The sequence below is a fragment of the Microtus ochrogaster genome, chromosome 5 (genome assembly GCF_000317375.1).
Source record: "Microtus ochrogaster isolate Prairie Vole_2 chromosome 5, MicOch1.0, whole genome shotgun sequence".
In the NCBI taxonomy this organism is placed as follows: domain Eukaryota; kingdom Metazoa; phylum Chordata; class Mammalia; order Rodentia; family Cricetidae; genus Microtus; species Microtus ochrogaster.
The window spans coordinates 55,938,565-55,955,291 of NC_022012.1; the positions used below are offsets into that span (position 1 = coordinate 55,938,565).

Genomic DNA, 16,727 nt, shown 5'->3' on the forward strand with positions numbered 1-16,727 from the left:
CATGGCAACTCCCTGACTCAGCTTCTTTCTCCCAGCCTTCTGTTCTGTTTACTCCACCCACCTAAGGGTTGGCCTATCAAGGGGCCTAGGCAGTTTCTTTATTCCTTAACCAATGAAATCAACAGATTGATATATGACACTCCCACATCAGCTGAGCAAGCTTGGGGAAGCAAATCAGTAAGCAGTAACCCTCCATGGCCTCCACATCAGCTCCTACTTCCAGGTTCCAGCCCTGCTTGAGTCCCTGTGCTGACTTCCTTCAGTGCTGAAGAGCAACGTGAAAGTATGGGTCAAAAAAACCCTTTCCTCCCCAACTTGTTTTTTGGTCTTGGTGTTTCGTTAAAGCAATAGAAACTGTAACTAAGACATTAACCAATAAAAATCCAATGTCAGGGATGGGTTGCCTCTTTCAGAGGTGTTAGCTAGTTAGATCCTATAAACTCCCAAGTTCTATAGATTATTACTGCTGCTCTTAGTTACCCTCCAGAACTGATGGCAAGACTATTGCTGAAGATATCACATATTTGAGTCATAGAACATGGAGAAATAAAGCAGGTACCAACCTGGAAGCTTAATCCTAACTGGCTAGCATTCACAAGGGAAGGCCATGTATGCTACTAGAGAAATGAAGTAAAACTCAGTCTTACCCAGTTGTAAACCCCATGAACTAAGTGACAAGCCTGGCAAGACATGCAGACTGGTGCATCAGTGGCACAAATGGCATGGGAGTAACCAACCACTTTCTAATTAGATTTAAAGCCTGTTAAAAGATGGAACCCATACATGGCACAGTTATCAGGGCCACAAACCAGTGACTAGACAAGTCATAGACATTACTTCTCTGCTAACGTGGCACAGCACTAAGCCAACTCCTAATGATGTCTCATTACACCCATAGACTAGTGCATCTCCCAAACCTCATCAAAGAAGCTTCCTTTTGCAATCACCGGTAATGAAAGCAGAGATCCACAATTAGTCAAGGTGCAGAGAACAAGTGACTGCAGAGTTCCCAGGCCTAAATGTACATCTATGTCACAGTGCCCTCCTCCCAAGGCTCGGGGGGGTTGAAAGACTAAGAGCCAGAGGTGGCAGGGAAAAGGAAACAATGTTTTCCAGGCACAACAGGACAGCTGCACATACACACTCACAATGATTGTGATGCAAAAGATCTGTGCAAGCTCAAATCAAACAAAACCACAGCAAGGAGAGGGGATGCAGTGCCACCCATAGCTGAAGATCTTGTTGGTAAGTTATAGATGCTGAAGGAGAGTTAGCTTTTTATAAGGGTATGGCCCCAGGAGGTCTCACATGCTCCAGCGGGTAGCCATACACCTACCACTGTATAAGAAAAAAGACATAGGTTGTAGGTTGCACGAGTAAAATTGCGGGAGGATAAAGAAAAGGATAATGGATGGGATGAATATAATAAAAATCCAATGTAAGAAATTCTCCAAGAAATAATAAATATCTAAATTTGAATTTCATTTTCAAATGGATTTTCTACAGCAAGGTACAATATGTAAACTTCACACAAAGGAAATTGGCGAAGAAAATAATTAAAAACTGGATTACAGTCATTACACATCAGCAAATAGAGAGCTAGGAAGAGAAAAATCACTTAGTACAAGAATTAAAGTACAAAAAAAATTATGTTAACTGACAATTTAAAAATGGAACACTGATTTGTATACTGGTAAGAAAGAAGCATCAATAAATTGGTGGATCTTTTCAGAATTTTTGGTTTTTAGTTTAAGTAATGCTGTTCTTGCAAAAAAAAAAAAATAGGGGCGAGAGGGTTGGTGATTAAGAGCGCGTAATGCTCTTGTAGAGAGCCTGGTTTTAAATCCCAGCACATACATGAGGCAGCTGATAACCTGTAACCCCAGTCCCAAGAGGTCTTCATCTGGCCTCTGCAGCACATGGGGCACACATACAAAGGAAGGCAGGCAGGGAAGATGGGAAAGAAGAAGGGAAATTCGACATGGAGTTTTCCTGTCTACTAGCTTGATACACACCTAAGAACCAAACACAAGATAACAAATGGGGTTATCCCTAAAACTCTTCCACATTTACAACCCAGCTCCTGTCAATCACTCGTGCAGTTACAATCATGAGTACCCATGTTTCTCCACAAAACACTGTTTTCTGCTTTAGGGACACATTTTAAAAATGGATCCAAAAAAAAAAAAAAAGAATAAAACAGTTGTCTCTAAAGACTCAGGTTATTTCCGTCATGAGGCACAGCCTCATGCTTCTGCAGGTTGGCAAACCATCGAATAACTCATTCATTTCTGGCACATTTCCACATCCCACAACCATTTAGACCTCGTTGTTAAGAGTAGGTTTCTAGTGTTTCTAGAATTTCTGCTTGGCATGTTGATTAGGTTTTTGGAAGGTCTTATTATGTAACCCTGCCTGCCCTTGAACTCACAGCCATTCTCATTCCTAAATTTCCCAAGTAGAGGGACTGCAGATGTGTGCAGCCACATCCAGCTTTCTGGAACTTTCTCAATTGTGGGTACCTACTCAGTACAGAACCAATATTGTCTTTTATATTTGCACATGAGATGCAGTAGCAACCACTGGCCCCTGAGGAAAAAAATGACTGCAAGATACTATTGCCCTCAAGCTCCATGCACTACCAGAATGCAACCAAAGAATACATGGGGATTTTAGATTTTCTAGATATATGGATATGTATTTCAGTTAGATAGGCATTCTTCATATCTTTCAAAAACTACGGAATATGCTATTTAATGTTTTAATAACTTAGGGTTTTTCATGACAATGAGACATGTCTGCTCCTGGAAACACCAATCTACTTCAAGAAGAAGATGGGCATCGAAGAGGATCCTTATGGAGTTTGATAGCCATTTGGGCAAGAAACTGCTCTTGCCTGTAATATTGCATAAACTGGACACAGAGAACCCGCAGAGAGAGGACTACTGAACTTGCCCAAAGGTGAGATGATCTTTCAGGGTTCCTAATTCATGAAAGAGTCTGTAAGACATTCTGCAGGACACAGCAGATAGTGACTAAACTGACTTTGAAATTTCCTGCTTCATGGAAATGTCTCTGGATACTATGGGCCTGTAGGCTGAAGATGGATGCACCAACGGTACAGAGAAACTTTGGGTGACTGTCCAGGCAGCGAGATGTCTCTGTCATTTCTAGAGTTTGAAAGTTGCTTATTTCTTGTTTGCTTAGGTAATATTGTATCTTTCTGGAGTCTTTGATGGAATTGAAGAATAGTTAGTTATAGTTATAGTTTTCCTTAGTTATGATAAAGATAAAATAGATGTAAATACTGTCATTTTTACTTGATAACTGTTTTGTTATATGTAATTTTGCTATGTTAAAGTTAAAGCCTTTCCTTTCTGTTTAAACAGAAAAAGGGGAAATGATGGAGGAAGGTCATTGGTTAAGTAATAAAGAAACTGCTTGGCCTCATAGGTTAAAACATAGGTGGGAGGAATAAACAGAACAGAATGCTGGGAGGAAGAGGAAGTGAGCTCAGAGGCCATGCTCCCCTCTCCCGGGCAGACGCTATGCTTCCCCTCTCTGAGGCAGATGCAATGAAGCAAGCCTCCAGGTCAGACATGCTGAATCTTTCCCGGTAAGCGCACCTAGTGGTGCTACACAGATTATTAGAAATGGGCTAAATTAATATGTGAGAATTAGCTTAGAAGAGGCTAGATATAATGGGCCAAGTAGTGTTTAAAAGAATACAATTTGTGTGTTGCTATTTAGGGTAAAGCGAACCGGTGGCGGGAGCTGGGCGGCAGGAACGCAGCCTGCAGCTCCTACAACAGAAAGCCGGGCGGTGGTGGCGCACGCCTTTAATCCCAGCACTCGGGAGGCAGAGGCAGGTGGATCTCTGTGAGTTCGAGACCAGCCTGGTCTACAAGAGCTAGTTCCAGGACAGGCTCCAAAACCACAGAGAAACCCTGTCTCGAAAAAAAAAAAAAAAAAAAAAAAAGCAGGAAAGAACCTGGCACTGATTTTGTGAGTTTCTAATTTACAAAACAATGTTTATTTTTTTCTATTAACCAATTACTTCTCTCAATGAACTAACAGAAATATGTATTTAAAGAAAAGCTATTCATAGATTATTTATTGCTTGCTCTTTACTACTTGAGCATATAGACTACGCATTTAAATTTTTGTACAGAGATGTTTTTAATGCAGACGAATTTTCTTTTCCCACATACTTAAACACATATAAACATACTTTTCTTGCAACACTGTTTAAAACAGCCAGAATGTAGAAGCATTTCAATGTTCATTAGCAGGGGAAAGGAAAAGGTATAGCACATATTTTATGCAGTAAAAATCAATGACACATATGTTAATTGACAGAAATTAACTGTATGAAAAGTTACTTGATGGATGTGTGTCTCAAGAGGCCACACATGTAAATGGGGAGCTATTGACTGTTGATGGCTTCTGGGCAAGGTTTTCCTTAAAGGTGTGGCTGTGGGTTCATCCACCAAACTAAAATGCATAGCCCTATACCCAGGAGTATCTAAGTGTCACATACTGGGCCTGAGAGACTTTTAAGAGGGTAGGGAAATCACCACATTGGGATGATGAGTAGGAGTGGGAATGATTATGATCAAAACACAATATACAAAATTCCCAAAGAATTAATAGGAATTATATATGGTTTATCGAGACAGGGTTTCTCTGTGTAGCTTTGGAGCCTGTCCTGGAACTCACTCTGTAGACCAGGCTGGCCTCGAACTCACAGAGATTCACCTGCCTCCCAAGTGCTGAGATTAACAGTGTGTGCCACCACCGTGCAGTTTAGAAATATATTTTAAAGAAAAGCTATTTTAGAATATGTATAGCTTGCTCTTTATTATTTGAATATATAGCTTATACATTTATAGATTTTGTAAATTTATAGAAGATTTTGCAAAGCAAATTACAGGAACGTACTTATATCTTTTTTTATGCTTCATATGTAAGCAAGTACATTCCACTTAGTCACCTGTACAGAGGAATATAAATCCACAGGACCAAAGCTAAGGAATGAGTTGGGAGTAAAGGAAATGAAAGGGGAACTTCTTGCTATTTTTAATCTGTGTCTAAACTATACATGGCTATGGGGCTTTAGTGGGTGAACTTGCTACAAAGTGCTATGACTCATGATTCTAAACTTTACACAGAAACAAAATATATCACTCTATCACATGGCATAAGCTTAGTCACTAAGACTATGACTAACTTAAGGCTTGAAAGATGCATGTATCCAATGCTCAAACTAAATCTGGAAAGTAAGCCGGAAAATTCTACCGGGCCCAATGCCATGAATAGTACAGTTTACCAATCACAGAAAATGGGTCAACAAATTCAAAGGTAACTTGGCACTTCAAGTTACATGAAAACCTTTGGTCACCCTCCCTAGTCAACATGTAATCAAGGCCCTCTCCTCAGTAGGGAAATTATGTCCTTTTAACCGCAGACCCACTTGTTGTAGAGATACAAAAGTTCTCCTAAACGACTACAACAGAAACAGAAATCTATGGAAACAATTCGTAAGAGAACAGAGACATACAAAGAAAAAATACTAACTTGTAGTCAAATAGATGAATATTTCATGGTCAGGGAATATATGCTTTCTAAGTCATACACAGACACACAAACCAAAATAACATAGTATAGAAAATACATATACAGAGTGAAATTAATCTGCCAAATTCCTTATAGACAACTGGTAATGTTTTTAGATGACTGACATTTTAGCTTCCTAAGGAAATCTATGTCTAGAATCCTTTAAAAAAAAAAAAAAAAAAACTACCCCAGAAATTACGCAAATAACAGTACTTCAGATTTGGGGAAATTTCTCTTTTCTAATAATACCATACAAGCATATAAGTCACTTTTCAAAAACTAAATAGAAAAAGTGAAATAGGAGCCCAGTGCATAAGCCAATTAATGACAGTGGATGCGTACAATGAATATTCACTTAAGTTTATACTAATACAACAAAACTGCATTGCCTCAGGTGTCCAGGTGCCTTCTTTCTTCATTATAAAGATTCATTTCCTAATAACTCATTAACGGTCATGTTAACAGCCAGAACTAGAGGTGCAATGTATCAATAATATTTAAGGGTCATTAACTTGTTGGAAAGGAAGTAACCCACTTTCCTCAGTAGAAGCAAGTACTCTTACAAGAATAACAAATATATTCAGTAATAATGATGAACAATAACTATTCATGCAGTTTAAGGGCAATGTTCATTCACTGAGTAATGCCCTAATATTGTATACAATTGTGCAGTATTACCACAATTGTAATAATAACCAACAATGACTGTTCATACAATAGACTGCTACTCAGCAATACAGATGAACTAGACACAAGCAATAAATGGATGAAATCTCTGTAACACTGGGTTGGGCAAAAGAAGACAAACATGAGAATATATGTGAACCTCCATCTCCACAAAGCCCAGAGACATGAATGGCTAATCTAATCACAATCAGAAAGCAACTAGGCTTACAGCTAAGGGGATGGACAGGCAGAAAGCAAACAGGGAAAGGCTTGCAGAAGTGATTAAAATGTTCTGCATTTGTTTTGTACAGTGGCTATATGAATATATGGGGCTGTCAAAAAAACATCAAACTGGACACAACAGCTGTGTATTTTATTGTACACAAATTACATCACAACAAAGACATGTAGTTTTAAACTTAACCTGCCAAAGTAATGTTCTTGAATTCGGGGGGGGGGGGGGGACACACTTTAAACAGAATAAATCATTTGATATTTAAATTTTCCATTACAACTGAAAAATAAGCAGTCACAGATGTGTGCTCAGAGAATTAGAATTGTGAGCTACAGGAAGGGTAACCAAACATCTTGGGTTACTGTGACAGAACGCCAGGGAAGACGGATACCTCAGCCCATCGTTAACATTACCTGCTTCACTACAGAGTCCCCTGACCTACAGAAATTTCAGGGTCACATCTCTAAAGGGGACTTTCAATGTCATGTCGCACAAGGGCCCTCACTTTCCCATACAACCCACAATGACTAAACAAAACTCAACACGATCTTTTATTCTTGTTAACATTTCGCATTCCACAATCAGAGTTGAACTAGATGGGTTTCTCTAAAGTTTATATCTGAGGACAAAATTAAATGTCACAGAACTCAATCCGCAGGGAAAGTGGAAATCAAGCGAAGGAGAAAATATCTAAAAAATTAACTATGTAAAAGAAAGCAAGGAGATTCGCAAAAACAACATGGAAGAAATCTTTACCTGCTGCCCTGTAAAGTATTTTAGGTTCAAAAAATATACATGGATCTTTATCTTCTATGCATGACAACAGAAGTCCCTTGGCCTGGAAAGGGCTCCTGGGTATAACCACCTGCAAAAACAAACAATTTTAGCAAAATACACCCCAGTAAATCTACTTCTCAGGGTTGATACTTAACCAATCAAGTGTAACCAATTCAACTAGAAGACTGGGTATTGGTATTTATTATAAAATTTACACACACTCCTTCAGAAATCTCTTTATCCACAAGCATGACTACAACGCTTCCCATGTCCTGATAACTAAGATACTAGTCTTCGTTTCAGGCCCTCACCTTGCCCGTAGCTCAAAGAGAGCCCGCAAAGCACATAAAAAGAAAGAGAAATGTCCACCTTTGAGTGTCACCCCTCCTACTAACACTCTGCTCTCATTTGCAAATGGAAGTGCCACAGTCCCCCTTGTTCTGACGGGCAAAGGCAACCTGCAATCCCTAAGGGAAAAAGACGAGCCACTGAATTTTGTGGACCAGATATTACAGCATCCAGATACACAGACAAGAGAAAAGCATGGTTGTCCCACATCTCCAGTGGACAGGCAAGGGCTCTGAGACTTTCAGGAGGGGGCTGCTGAAGAGGATTAGTGACAACAGGAAGTACATGATATAACTTGGCAAATCACGCTGAGAGGATCATTTCATCTCTCCTTCCCAGTGACTTCAGGAAGTGGCTACTATTCTTCTTCCCGCTTAAAAACACAGACTGTTGACTTCAGAGGGGTAAGGACACTGCCAAGGTCAAAGAACTTGCTAGGATGGAGATTCTTACTCTGTTCTGATACACACAAGAGACCACACTCTTGACCATGGTTCCTCAAATCACAACTTTGTACCTAAGCTTTCATGGTTTTAAAAGAATGGGGTAAGAACAAACTTTACTTTGGAAGGATTATTAGAGTAAGCTTGGACCTACTACAAAGGTCAAACAAGACTCCTTGAAGAAAACCACCTTCAAGGTGTTTGTTTGGGAGGCAGAGGCAGGTGAATCTCTATGAGTTTGAGGCCAGCCTGGTCTACACAGTGAGTTCCAGAACAGTCAACGCTGTTTCAAAGAGAAACCTTGTGTCAAAAAAAAACAAAATAATAATAATAATAAATAAAACAGTATTAATCTCTTTATGCTTCTTTTCTTCAGTTTCTCTTTGCTTTCTTCATATAGTTATTTGTATTAGCCTTTTAGTATATATATTTAGTATATAAGCTTTATATTTCGAGTTTAAAAATATGAAGTAGAAAACAGACAGTAGAAGATTAAAAGTTCTGTTGTTTAAAACCTCTAGTATATGGTGTAAACATTAAATATGATCAACATCCAGCTCAAACTCAAAAATAAGTGTTGCCTCAGAGGGGCTCTTGTCCAAAACTACCCTTCTGGCTTGTGTCAAAAAAGCATACAGCCTCCCTTCAACTGGGACAAACCTTATTATTATGAGCCAGCAGGAAAAAAATAAGGAAAAATGTAAACATTTTTATAATTGATTTATGTTGCCAAAAACAGACATGTTTCTCTGGCTAACACATCTGTGAGTTCCTATGATTCCCTGGAAAGCTGTTTGGTGAATATCAAGAGATAAACATGTGAAACATTTGCAACATGAAATGACTTAAGCTATTACAGGAAGACTCTTCTAAGCAGACTAAGCAGTTACCATGCTTTAGATTGGAAAAGATTCCCATCTATATAACAGCTTCCTCTCCGTCTGCTTAAAAACTGAAAACTGAGCTATAAGCACACATGACTTTGAGGTAAATATAGACTGAACAGTGGGTTTTATTAAATGTACCCCAAGAAGAGTTCAAAGAAAAAAACACATGAGAAAGAAGAAACTAGAGCTTTAGGAGAATGCCATAGACCTTAAAATCTGTGGAGTCAATTAATGCCAGCATCATGCCAGAGCTGCTTCAGGAAGAACATTCTAGAAAACTGGGCACCAGAAAATTAATTTAAAATAAAATGCTAACCTCTCTTTCTCAAATATAGTTAAGTGCCTATCAGTTCCAAAGTCCTGTTTGTCTTCCTTCAGGGAAGGTCATTGATTAACACTAACTAATAGCATAAGCGAAGGTGGAAACATCAAAGGATGATCAAATAAAATAAGTAAACAAGAATACCTTGATTCCTGGGCAATGGGCAAAAAAGGCTTCCGGACACTGAGAATGGTAGAGAGCCCCGTGTCCCACACAGCCCCACGGGGCCCGGATGGTGAGGCTCCCACAATTGAAAAGATCGCCAGAGCGATAGCGGTACTTGGCAGCTTCGTTGACAATCTGCAGAGAGAAGGGACATGCCACAGTGACTCTTTCCTGTCCAGTCCACATCCTAAAAGCATGCCGTTGGATCTTCAAATGCATTTCCATCGCAACTGTGCACACCACCATGGGCAACAGGTGCTGAAGGCAAGGGCGGGGATGGGTGGGCAGAGCCTGTGTCTGAACACTCCAGGACTGAGATGCCTTTCCCAGCAAAGCATAAGGCACCTACCTGATCAAAGGCGGGGAAGATATAGTCGGCAAACTGGATTTCTGCAATGGCCGTAGCGCCAGTGACAGCGATTCCAATCCCAAATCCAACAATTCCTTGTTCACACAATGGGGTGTTAAACACTCTATCTTTTCCTTTAAAAAAAATTAATAATAATATAAGGAACAGAAATAGAAAACAAATCTAATGTAGCAAATTAAAGCAGTGTAATATAAATACAGCTGATAATTGGGTAGGATGAAGAAGACGGGACAGGTAGAGAAACAGTAGACAGCATTATAACTGATTCAGAACATGACAGCATTATACATAACAAACCTAAATACGCCAATGAAGGAAACACTGCCACACTGAGGGTTTTTTTTGAAAAGCAAAATCCTGCTATTTGATGGGAAAATCATAATTAAAAAAACTATACAGTAAAAACCATAACAAGAGAAAATAGACATCACGCTATCAATGGCAGACATTATGGGGAAAGGCCCTGCCAGACTTAATAAGGCAAAATTCATACTGCTAAGGGTTGAATTCACAAAGACTTAAGAATACAATGGAACAATGAGCGCCAAGCAGTTCGGAGTCACTGACACAACTAAGTGTGGGCACAGGCAAGTACATAATTCAGTATGAGACTTTTGAGATGCTATCTGGGCAACAACAAAAAACAAAAACAAAAAGGAAGGGGCTTTTAAAATATAGCTATAACATAATAACTGGTGGGAGGGACTCGTCTGACATATGCAGGATGCAGGATGCTAGCTTCTATACCGAGAACTCCAATACTGACAGGAATGGACCAGCCATATGCTGAGATACCAAACGATTAAAATCAAATCCAGCGTGTCTCACAGCAAACGACTTGGATGCGGAAAAGAGATTTATTGGGAGAAGTGGAGGCAGTGGGTAGGAAGTAGAATCAGGATGCACTTCAGACGTGTATGACATTGTCAAATCACAAATTCAGTAAGAATTGTTTATTAAGAGTATGTTCTCTGGTGGGGTTATGCTAGTAGTCAGTAACAAAAAGAAGTAAGGAAATCTGTATGTGGGGCTGGGACTCTCTGTAGCTCTTGCCTAAAATGTAGGAGGCCTTGGGCTCAAGTCCCAATGTTCAAGAGAAAAAAAAAATACAAAGGGGAAGGGAAGGGAAGGAAGCAAGAAAGCTAGCTAATTACTTTGCTGTGGTTTTATTGTAAAATATTCCCTCTAGGCTCGTGAAACCCATCACCCCACCCCACCAACCTCATGCCCAAGCTCGCAGCCCTGTTGGGAAAGGATGTGAAACCTTGAGGAGGTGGAGCCTTTCTGAAGGAAATGGGTTCCTGATGACAAGCTGTGAGGCCATCCCTCTTCCTCTTCTCTCTTCACTTGAATTAAGATTCATTGTGACCAGCCAGCCTCCCGTTCCCTCCACCATGCCTTCCGGCCTGCTGCCATGTCTTCCCTACCATGATGGACAGTACCACTGAGCTGCAAGCCAAAATAAAACCCTTCCCTCCTAAACTGCTTTTATCCGGTTATTTCATCACAGCAATGAAAAAAATAAATAAAAGAGCCAGGCAGTGGTGGCACATGCCTTTAATCCCAGCACTTGGGAGGCAGAGGCAGGTGCATCTCTGTGAGTTCAAGGCCACCCTGGTCTATAAGAGCTAGTTCCAGGACAAGAACCAAAAGCTACGAAGAAACCCTGTCTCAAAAATCTAAAAGAAAAAAAAAAGAATAAATAAAGAAAGGGAAAGAGAGGACAAAACAAAAAGGAAATGCAATGAAGTTTGTGTTAGGTCTCTGGCCATACCACCTTGATGAAGCCCAATCTTGTCTGATCTCAGAAGTTTGTGCTAGGAAACTTACTAAATGCATATCTGTAATATAGAGCTCAAAAAAGAAAAAATGGAAATCATAAAAAAATGTTTGAACTGAATGACTAATCTCTATATCTCAATTTACTGAACTACTGAAAATACCTGCAAAGTTGCTTCTTTCAAACCAACCCTCCTGTACTTAATAAAATTCCAGGCTAAAAGCAATCAATTTTTAGAGGCATTGGAAAACTAAAAGCAGACATAAACTGAACACTTGAATTTCAAAAAAAAAAAAAAAAAAAAGGACACAGAGTAAATGACAACAGTTATAAGGCTGGCCCAAGGGGACTCTCTGCTCTTTGTCAGAGACTGTAAGAATCCAGATGCACAGACTATATTGATGGGTGTCAAAGACATCATCTAAAGAGGCCAACAACTGAACACCAAGAACATATTTCTTGTTTATGCACCGATTGATCCAGAACTCACTGACATCTGTAGCTGTCAACCCTCTGAAAACAACTCAGTAGAAACTAACCTCTGCGCACGTTAAAAGAGCTGGGCAGAAATCTCTCCTGTGCCCACTAAAGAGAACACAGGAATATGGAATCCTAGTCTCCTTAAGTTAGAGGAGCTTCATGGAGTTTAAAGAATACACTATGGAATGATGAATGGGACGCCAAAGGAACTAAGAGGGAAATTCAGAAATTCCTAGAACTAAACGAAAGGAAAAACACAACATAGCAAAACCTATGGGATACAATTAAATCATGAAATCAGTTCTGGTTGGGGGTAGGAGTTTCTAGCTACCATCAGAGGAATCTCAAATTAAATAAATGATGCATTGGACAAGCAAAAGCAAGCCAACCCCAGAAATGGTAGATGGGAAAACAGAGATTAATAAAATGAGAGAAAGAAAAGAAAGAATCAAAGAAAGGTTTTCATATCCATAAAGTAACCAAAAGAGAGGAAATTACAACAAATACCAAGGAAATTTAGAAAATCGTTATGACAAACCTTAACATATCCCATTAAATGGACATGGTCACAGAGACCTTTAACACCAGCGTGCAGCGGCAGAAGCAGGTGGATCTCTGTGTGCTCACAGCCAATGTGGTCTACAAAGTGGCAAGTTCTTAGCCAACTAGATCTATAAGTTGAGACCCTGTTTTAAAAATATATATATATATCCTTAAATTGAAAAATCTGAAAGAGATGAGTGACCTCTAAATGCATATGCCCTACCAAAATAATTCAAGATGACTTTTCATTGGAAACTCTGAAAGTCAGAAAGGCCACAGATCCAGCCTGGATGCTCTACCCAGCAAAACTACCAATCACAATTGATGGAGAAAGAAAAGCAGCTCACAATAAAAGAAATTTAAGCAACTTATGTCCACCAATCCATCTCTACAGAAAGCACTAGAAGGAAAACTTCGGTCTCAAGAGGTTAACTATACCCAAGAAGACATAAGGAATATATAATCCAAGAACAGTTCATCAAAAGAGGGGGAACACACCACAACAACAAAATGAAGGAGCTAATAAACACTGATCAATAACTCTCTATATTAATGGTTTCAATTCCCCACTAAAAAGACACTGACCAAACGACAGGATTGATAACAAGACTCATCCTTCTGTTGCACCCAAGAAACACACTTCACCTTAGAGTAAGAGGATGGGAAGTGATCAGTGTGTCACTCAACGCTCACCAGAACAGTTTCCTCTTGCAGGAGATGGCACTCAACACAAAGACCCACAGCTGGGCAGTGTGCAGTGAGTCAAAGACTTTAGAGCACTCAACCCTAATTGGGATCCTTATCGACCCCCAACCCCTGCCCCAATGCTCGGTAATCCATGCTGAAGAGGGAGAAAGACTGTAAAAGCCAGAGGTGGTAGATGGTTCCTTGGAAACAGTGTCTTCCTGATACAACATGATTGATCGTGTACTAACTCACTGAGACTGACAACATACACAAGGCCTGCACAAGTCCAAACCAGACAAAATCCCAGCACGGAGAAAGGCTATTCCACCCCTAACCAAGAAGTTATTTGTGACTGATACCTACTGGGAAAGGGAAAATCAATTTTCTCCAGTTGAGTGTCACTGGATGTATCAACCACACTCCAAAGCAGGCCCCATGACCAGGAGTAGGTGGCCAACACACAATGGACACACAATTTTGGGGTGCTTTTTGCTTGTCCCCATCTTATGGGTTTTTTGTTTTGTTTTTTGATTTTGGAGGGTTGAGTTTTTGAGTTTTTAAATAGAAAAAACATTAAGTAGGGAGGTGGGGAGGAGCTGGGAGGATCTAGGGGAGGGAAAAATATAATCAAAATAAATGTCGTGAAAAAATTAAGTAATAATTTAAAAAAGCAAGCATAATCCCCAACAATCGGAAGGCAGAGGCAGGAAGATCCCCAAAAGTACAATAGCTGGCCTATGGTACTTGGCAAACTCCAGGCCAGTGGGAGACCTCGTCTCAGAAACAAGGAAAATGATGCTAAGCACTGACACCCAAGGTTGTCCTCCAGCCTCCACACCCATACATCCACAAACACATGTGTTCATACACACAAACTCCCCGGCTACAAATGGTCCAGGGTCAAATGGATTCTCTGCACAATCCCGCCACAGTTTTAAAGCAGAATTCACAGCAATCTTTTTCAAACAACCACATGAACTCTTTATGAAACCAGCATTGCCCTGATGCCACTACCAGATAAAGATACAAAAGAGAGGGGGGGGATAAAATTATAGTCCAGTCTCCCTGATGAAGGAGTTTGGATGGAAAAATTATCAATATAGTATTTATAAACCAAACAGACAGACAATGACAATTTTGGCAAGGATGTGGACAAAATGGAAGGGACAGAAATGGGGATGCTGGGGTGGGAGGAGCCTGATAAACCTCTCATCAGGCTCTGCCTTCAACCCCCCCCCCATACACTTACTAATATGCTACTCAAATCTCAGTTAAAATCCCACCGCTTCTCAGCTAGGATCAGCATTTTATGACACATTCTAATTTCAGAAATCTGATCAGGAACCCAAACATTCAGGGACGGACCTGGTTGGTATTCATCCTTCATTTCTATAGTCCAGGATATCAGTTCATCTTGGTATGCAGAATTCACTTTCAGCTCAATCATTCCCTTTGAACGTGAGTCACAAGTCGGGCAGGTGCTGGAATCGCCGACTAGACACATCCTGCGCTTCGCAACTCTATAAAGACAGCCGCAGCAACTTAACTGTGTGATTCATACTCATAATTATCTGAGACTGTCTCCTGAGCCCATGACATCTATACCTCAGCAGCGCCCTACTCCACTGTAAGTACCTGGATAATTTAGGGGGTGGGGAGGGTGGGAATTGATCCTATTGCTTCAGTGGTCACAAAGGAACACAAATCCCAGATGCTCGCAGTGCGAGCCAGATCCAGCAAGTCCGAGCCGCCTTAACCAAACAGGCAGCACCCACTCATTTTGATCCTTGAAGCTTCAAGGTCACAGGACTTTCCTTCTTGGTAGAGAAAGCACAGACAAGGTGAATTTCTCAGAATTCTAGCTTTAAAGGAAACAGTTTAACCAATGATGTTTTTATATGCTCCAAGAGAAAATGCTCCAACATGAACTCGTGATTAAAAATCTATTTCTGACTTCTGCCTAATATTGATTGACTGGTGGTAAAAAGCACTAATAAGACACAGTATTGATTGATGACTTCCTCTTTCCCACAGAGCAGTTACCCACTGTAAAGTTCATGTACGTAACATCCTGATAGATAAATCTGGACAAACAGCCAGAGCACTTGTGAGGCAAGGCAGAGCGGGGTAAAACAGACCAGGATAGCTGGCGCCACAAATTGCTACATTACCTACGGCTATGTTCTTATCTGCAACAGAAGAGTCACGATGCAAAACAGACTAAACTTATTCACACCGATATTTCTCTCCACACCGATATTTCTCTTGTGTTCATAAAGTACTTACCATTATATTAACATGCTAGGATTGTCCTAGGTTGCTTTCTATTACTGTGCTAAAAACACCATGACCGAAGGGACTCTAGTCAGCCTGAGCATGGCAAACAATGGGTCGAGCAGGTCTTGCCCTTCTCCCCCATTCCCAATGCCTTGCTAAAAACTGCTGGATTGTAATCCTAAAGCTAGCCACCAGGGTCTATTCCCTTATTTGGCCACTTCCTCTTCCTGAGGCTGACTACCACAGTCTAGCTATCAAAGTATTGAAGTCCAGCAATCAAAAGTCCCCTTTAGTTACTAGAATAAACATAACCAATTAAATAATTAAACACCTCATCCCATTTTACCTTTATAAACAGCCATTTTCCTGCGGACCATGTCTGTCTCCTCTCTATCCAGAGGCAATCCTTTGTCACTCAGGAACAAATTTTCCTCTCTCCCTTATTCCCTTCCCCTTCTCCCTCATCTTCAATCTCCTGTCTTTGTCTCTTATTCCTTGTCCTCTGTCTGTCCCTCTGGGGCAAATAAACCTCCCTTGTTTAGGGAGTCCTGAGCCAATACTGATCCTTTCAATGACTGAAAACATCTTGGGGAGGTAAGGGTTTGTTTGGGTTACATGTCCAGATCACAATCCCCCTGGAAGGGAAGTTAGGACAGAGCTCCAGGCAGGAACTGAAGCAAAAGGCAATGAGGAACACTGTTTACTGGTCTGCTCTCAGTGACTTGCTCAGTCTACTTTTTTTAAACAATTTAGGACCACTTGCCCAGGCTATCTCACAGCATTAATCAAGAACACACACACAAATACTTTCAGGCCAATTTCTTGGAGGTATTTTTTCAACTGAGGTTTCTTTTTCCTAGGTTTGTCTACGCTTATGTAAAGTTGACCAAACCTAACTATCACTAGGTAAACAAAAACCTCATCTCCTCACAGCTGAAACTTACATTCTAGAAAAGGGAAACTACAATAAAAACAATTGAGTAAAATATGTAATGTTTATGACAATATGTGACATGCTTATGACAATATGTGATAAGTTTATGACAATATGTGATGTTTATGGCAATATGTGATGTGTTTATGACAATATGTGATGTTTATGGCAATATGTGATGTTTATGACAATATGTG

The 16,727-nt window shown here is 40.2% G+C and overlaps 1 protein-coding gene across 2 annotated transcripts in view; it reads right to left on the reverse strand.

Annotated features, from left to right (window-relative positions):
• The window catches only part of Bckdhb (branched chain keto acid dehydrogenase E1 subunit beta), a 193,048-nt gene that overhangs the window by 140,312 nt on the left and 36,009 nt on the right, over positions 1-16,727 (reverse strand). For both annotated transcript variants that reach the window (XM_005347555.3, XM_026778905.1), the window contains exons 4-6: positions 9,809-9,942; positions 9,439-9,594; positions 7,274-7,382 (exon numbers count right to left, since the gene is read on the reverse strand). In XM_005347555.3, coding sequence (XP_005347612.1) covers positions 7,274-7,382; positions 9,439-9,594; positions 9,809-9,942 — 399 coding nt within the window. The remainder of the gene's footprint in view (positions 1-7,273; positions 7,383-9,438; positions 9,595-9,808; positions 9,943-16,727) is intronic.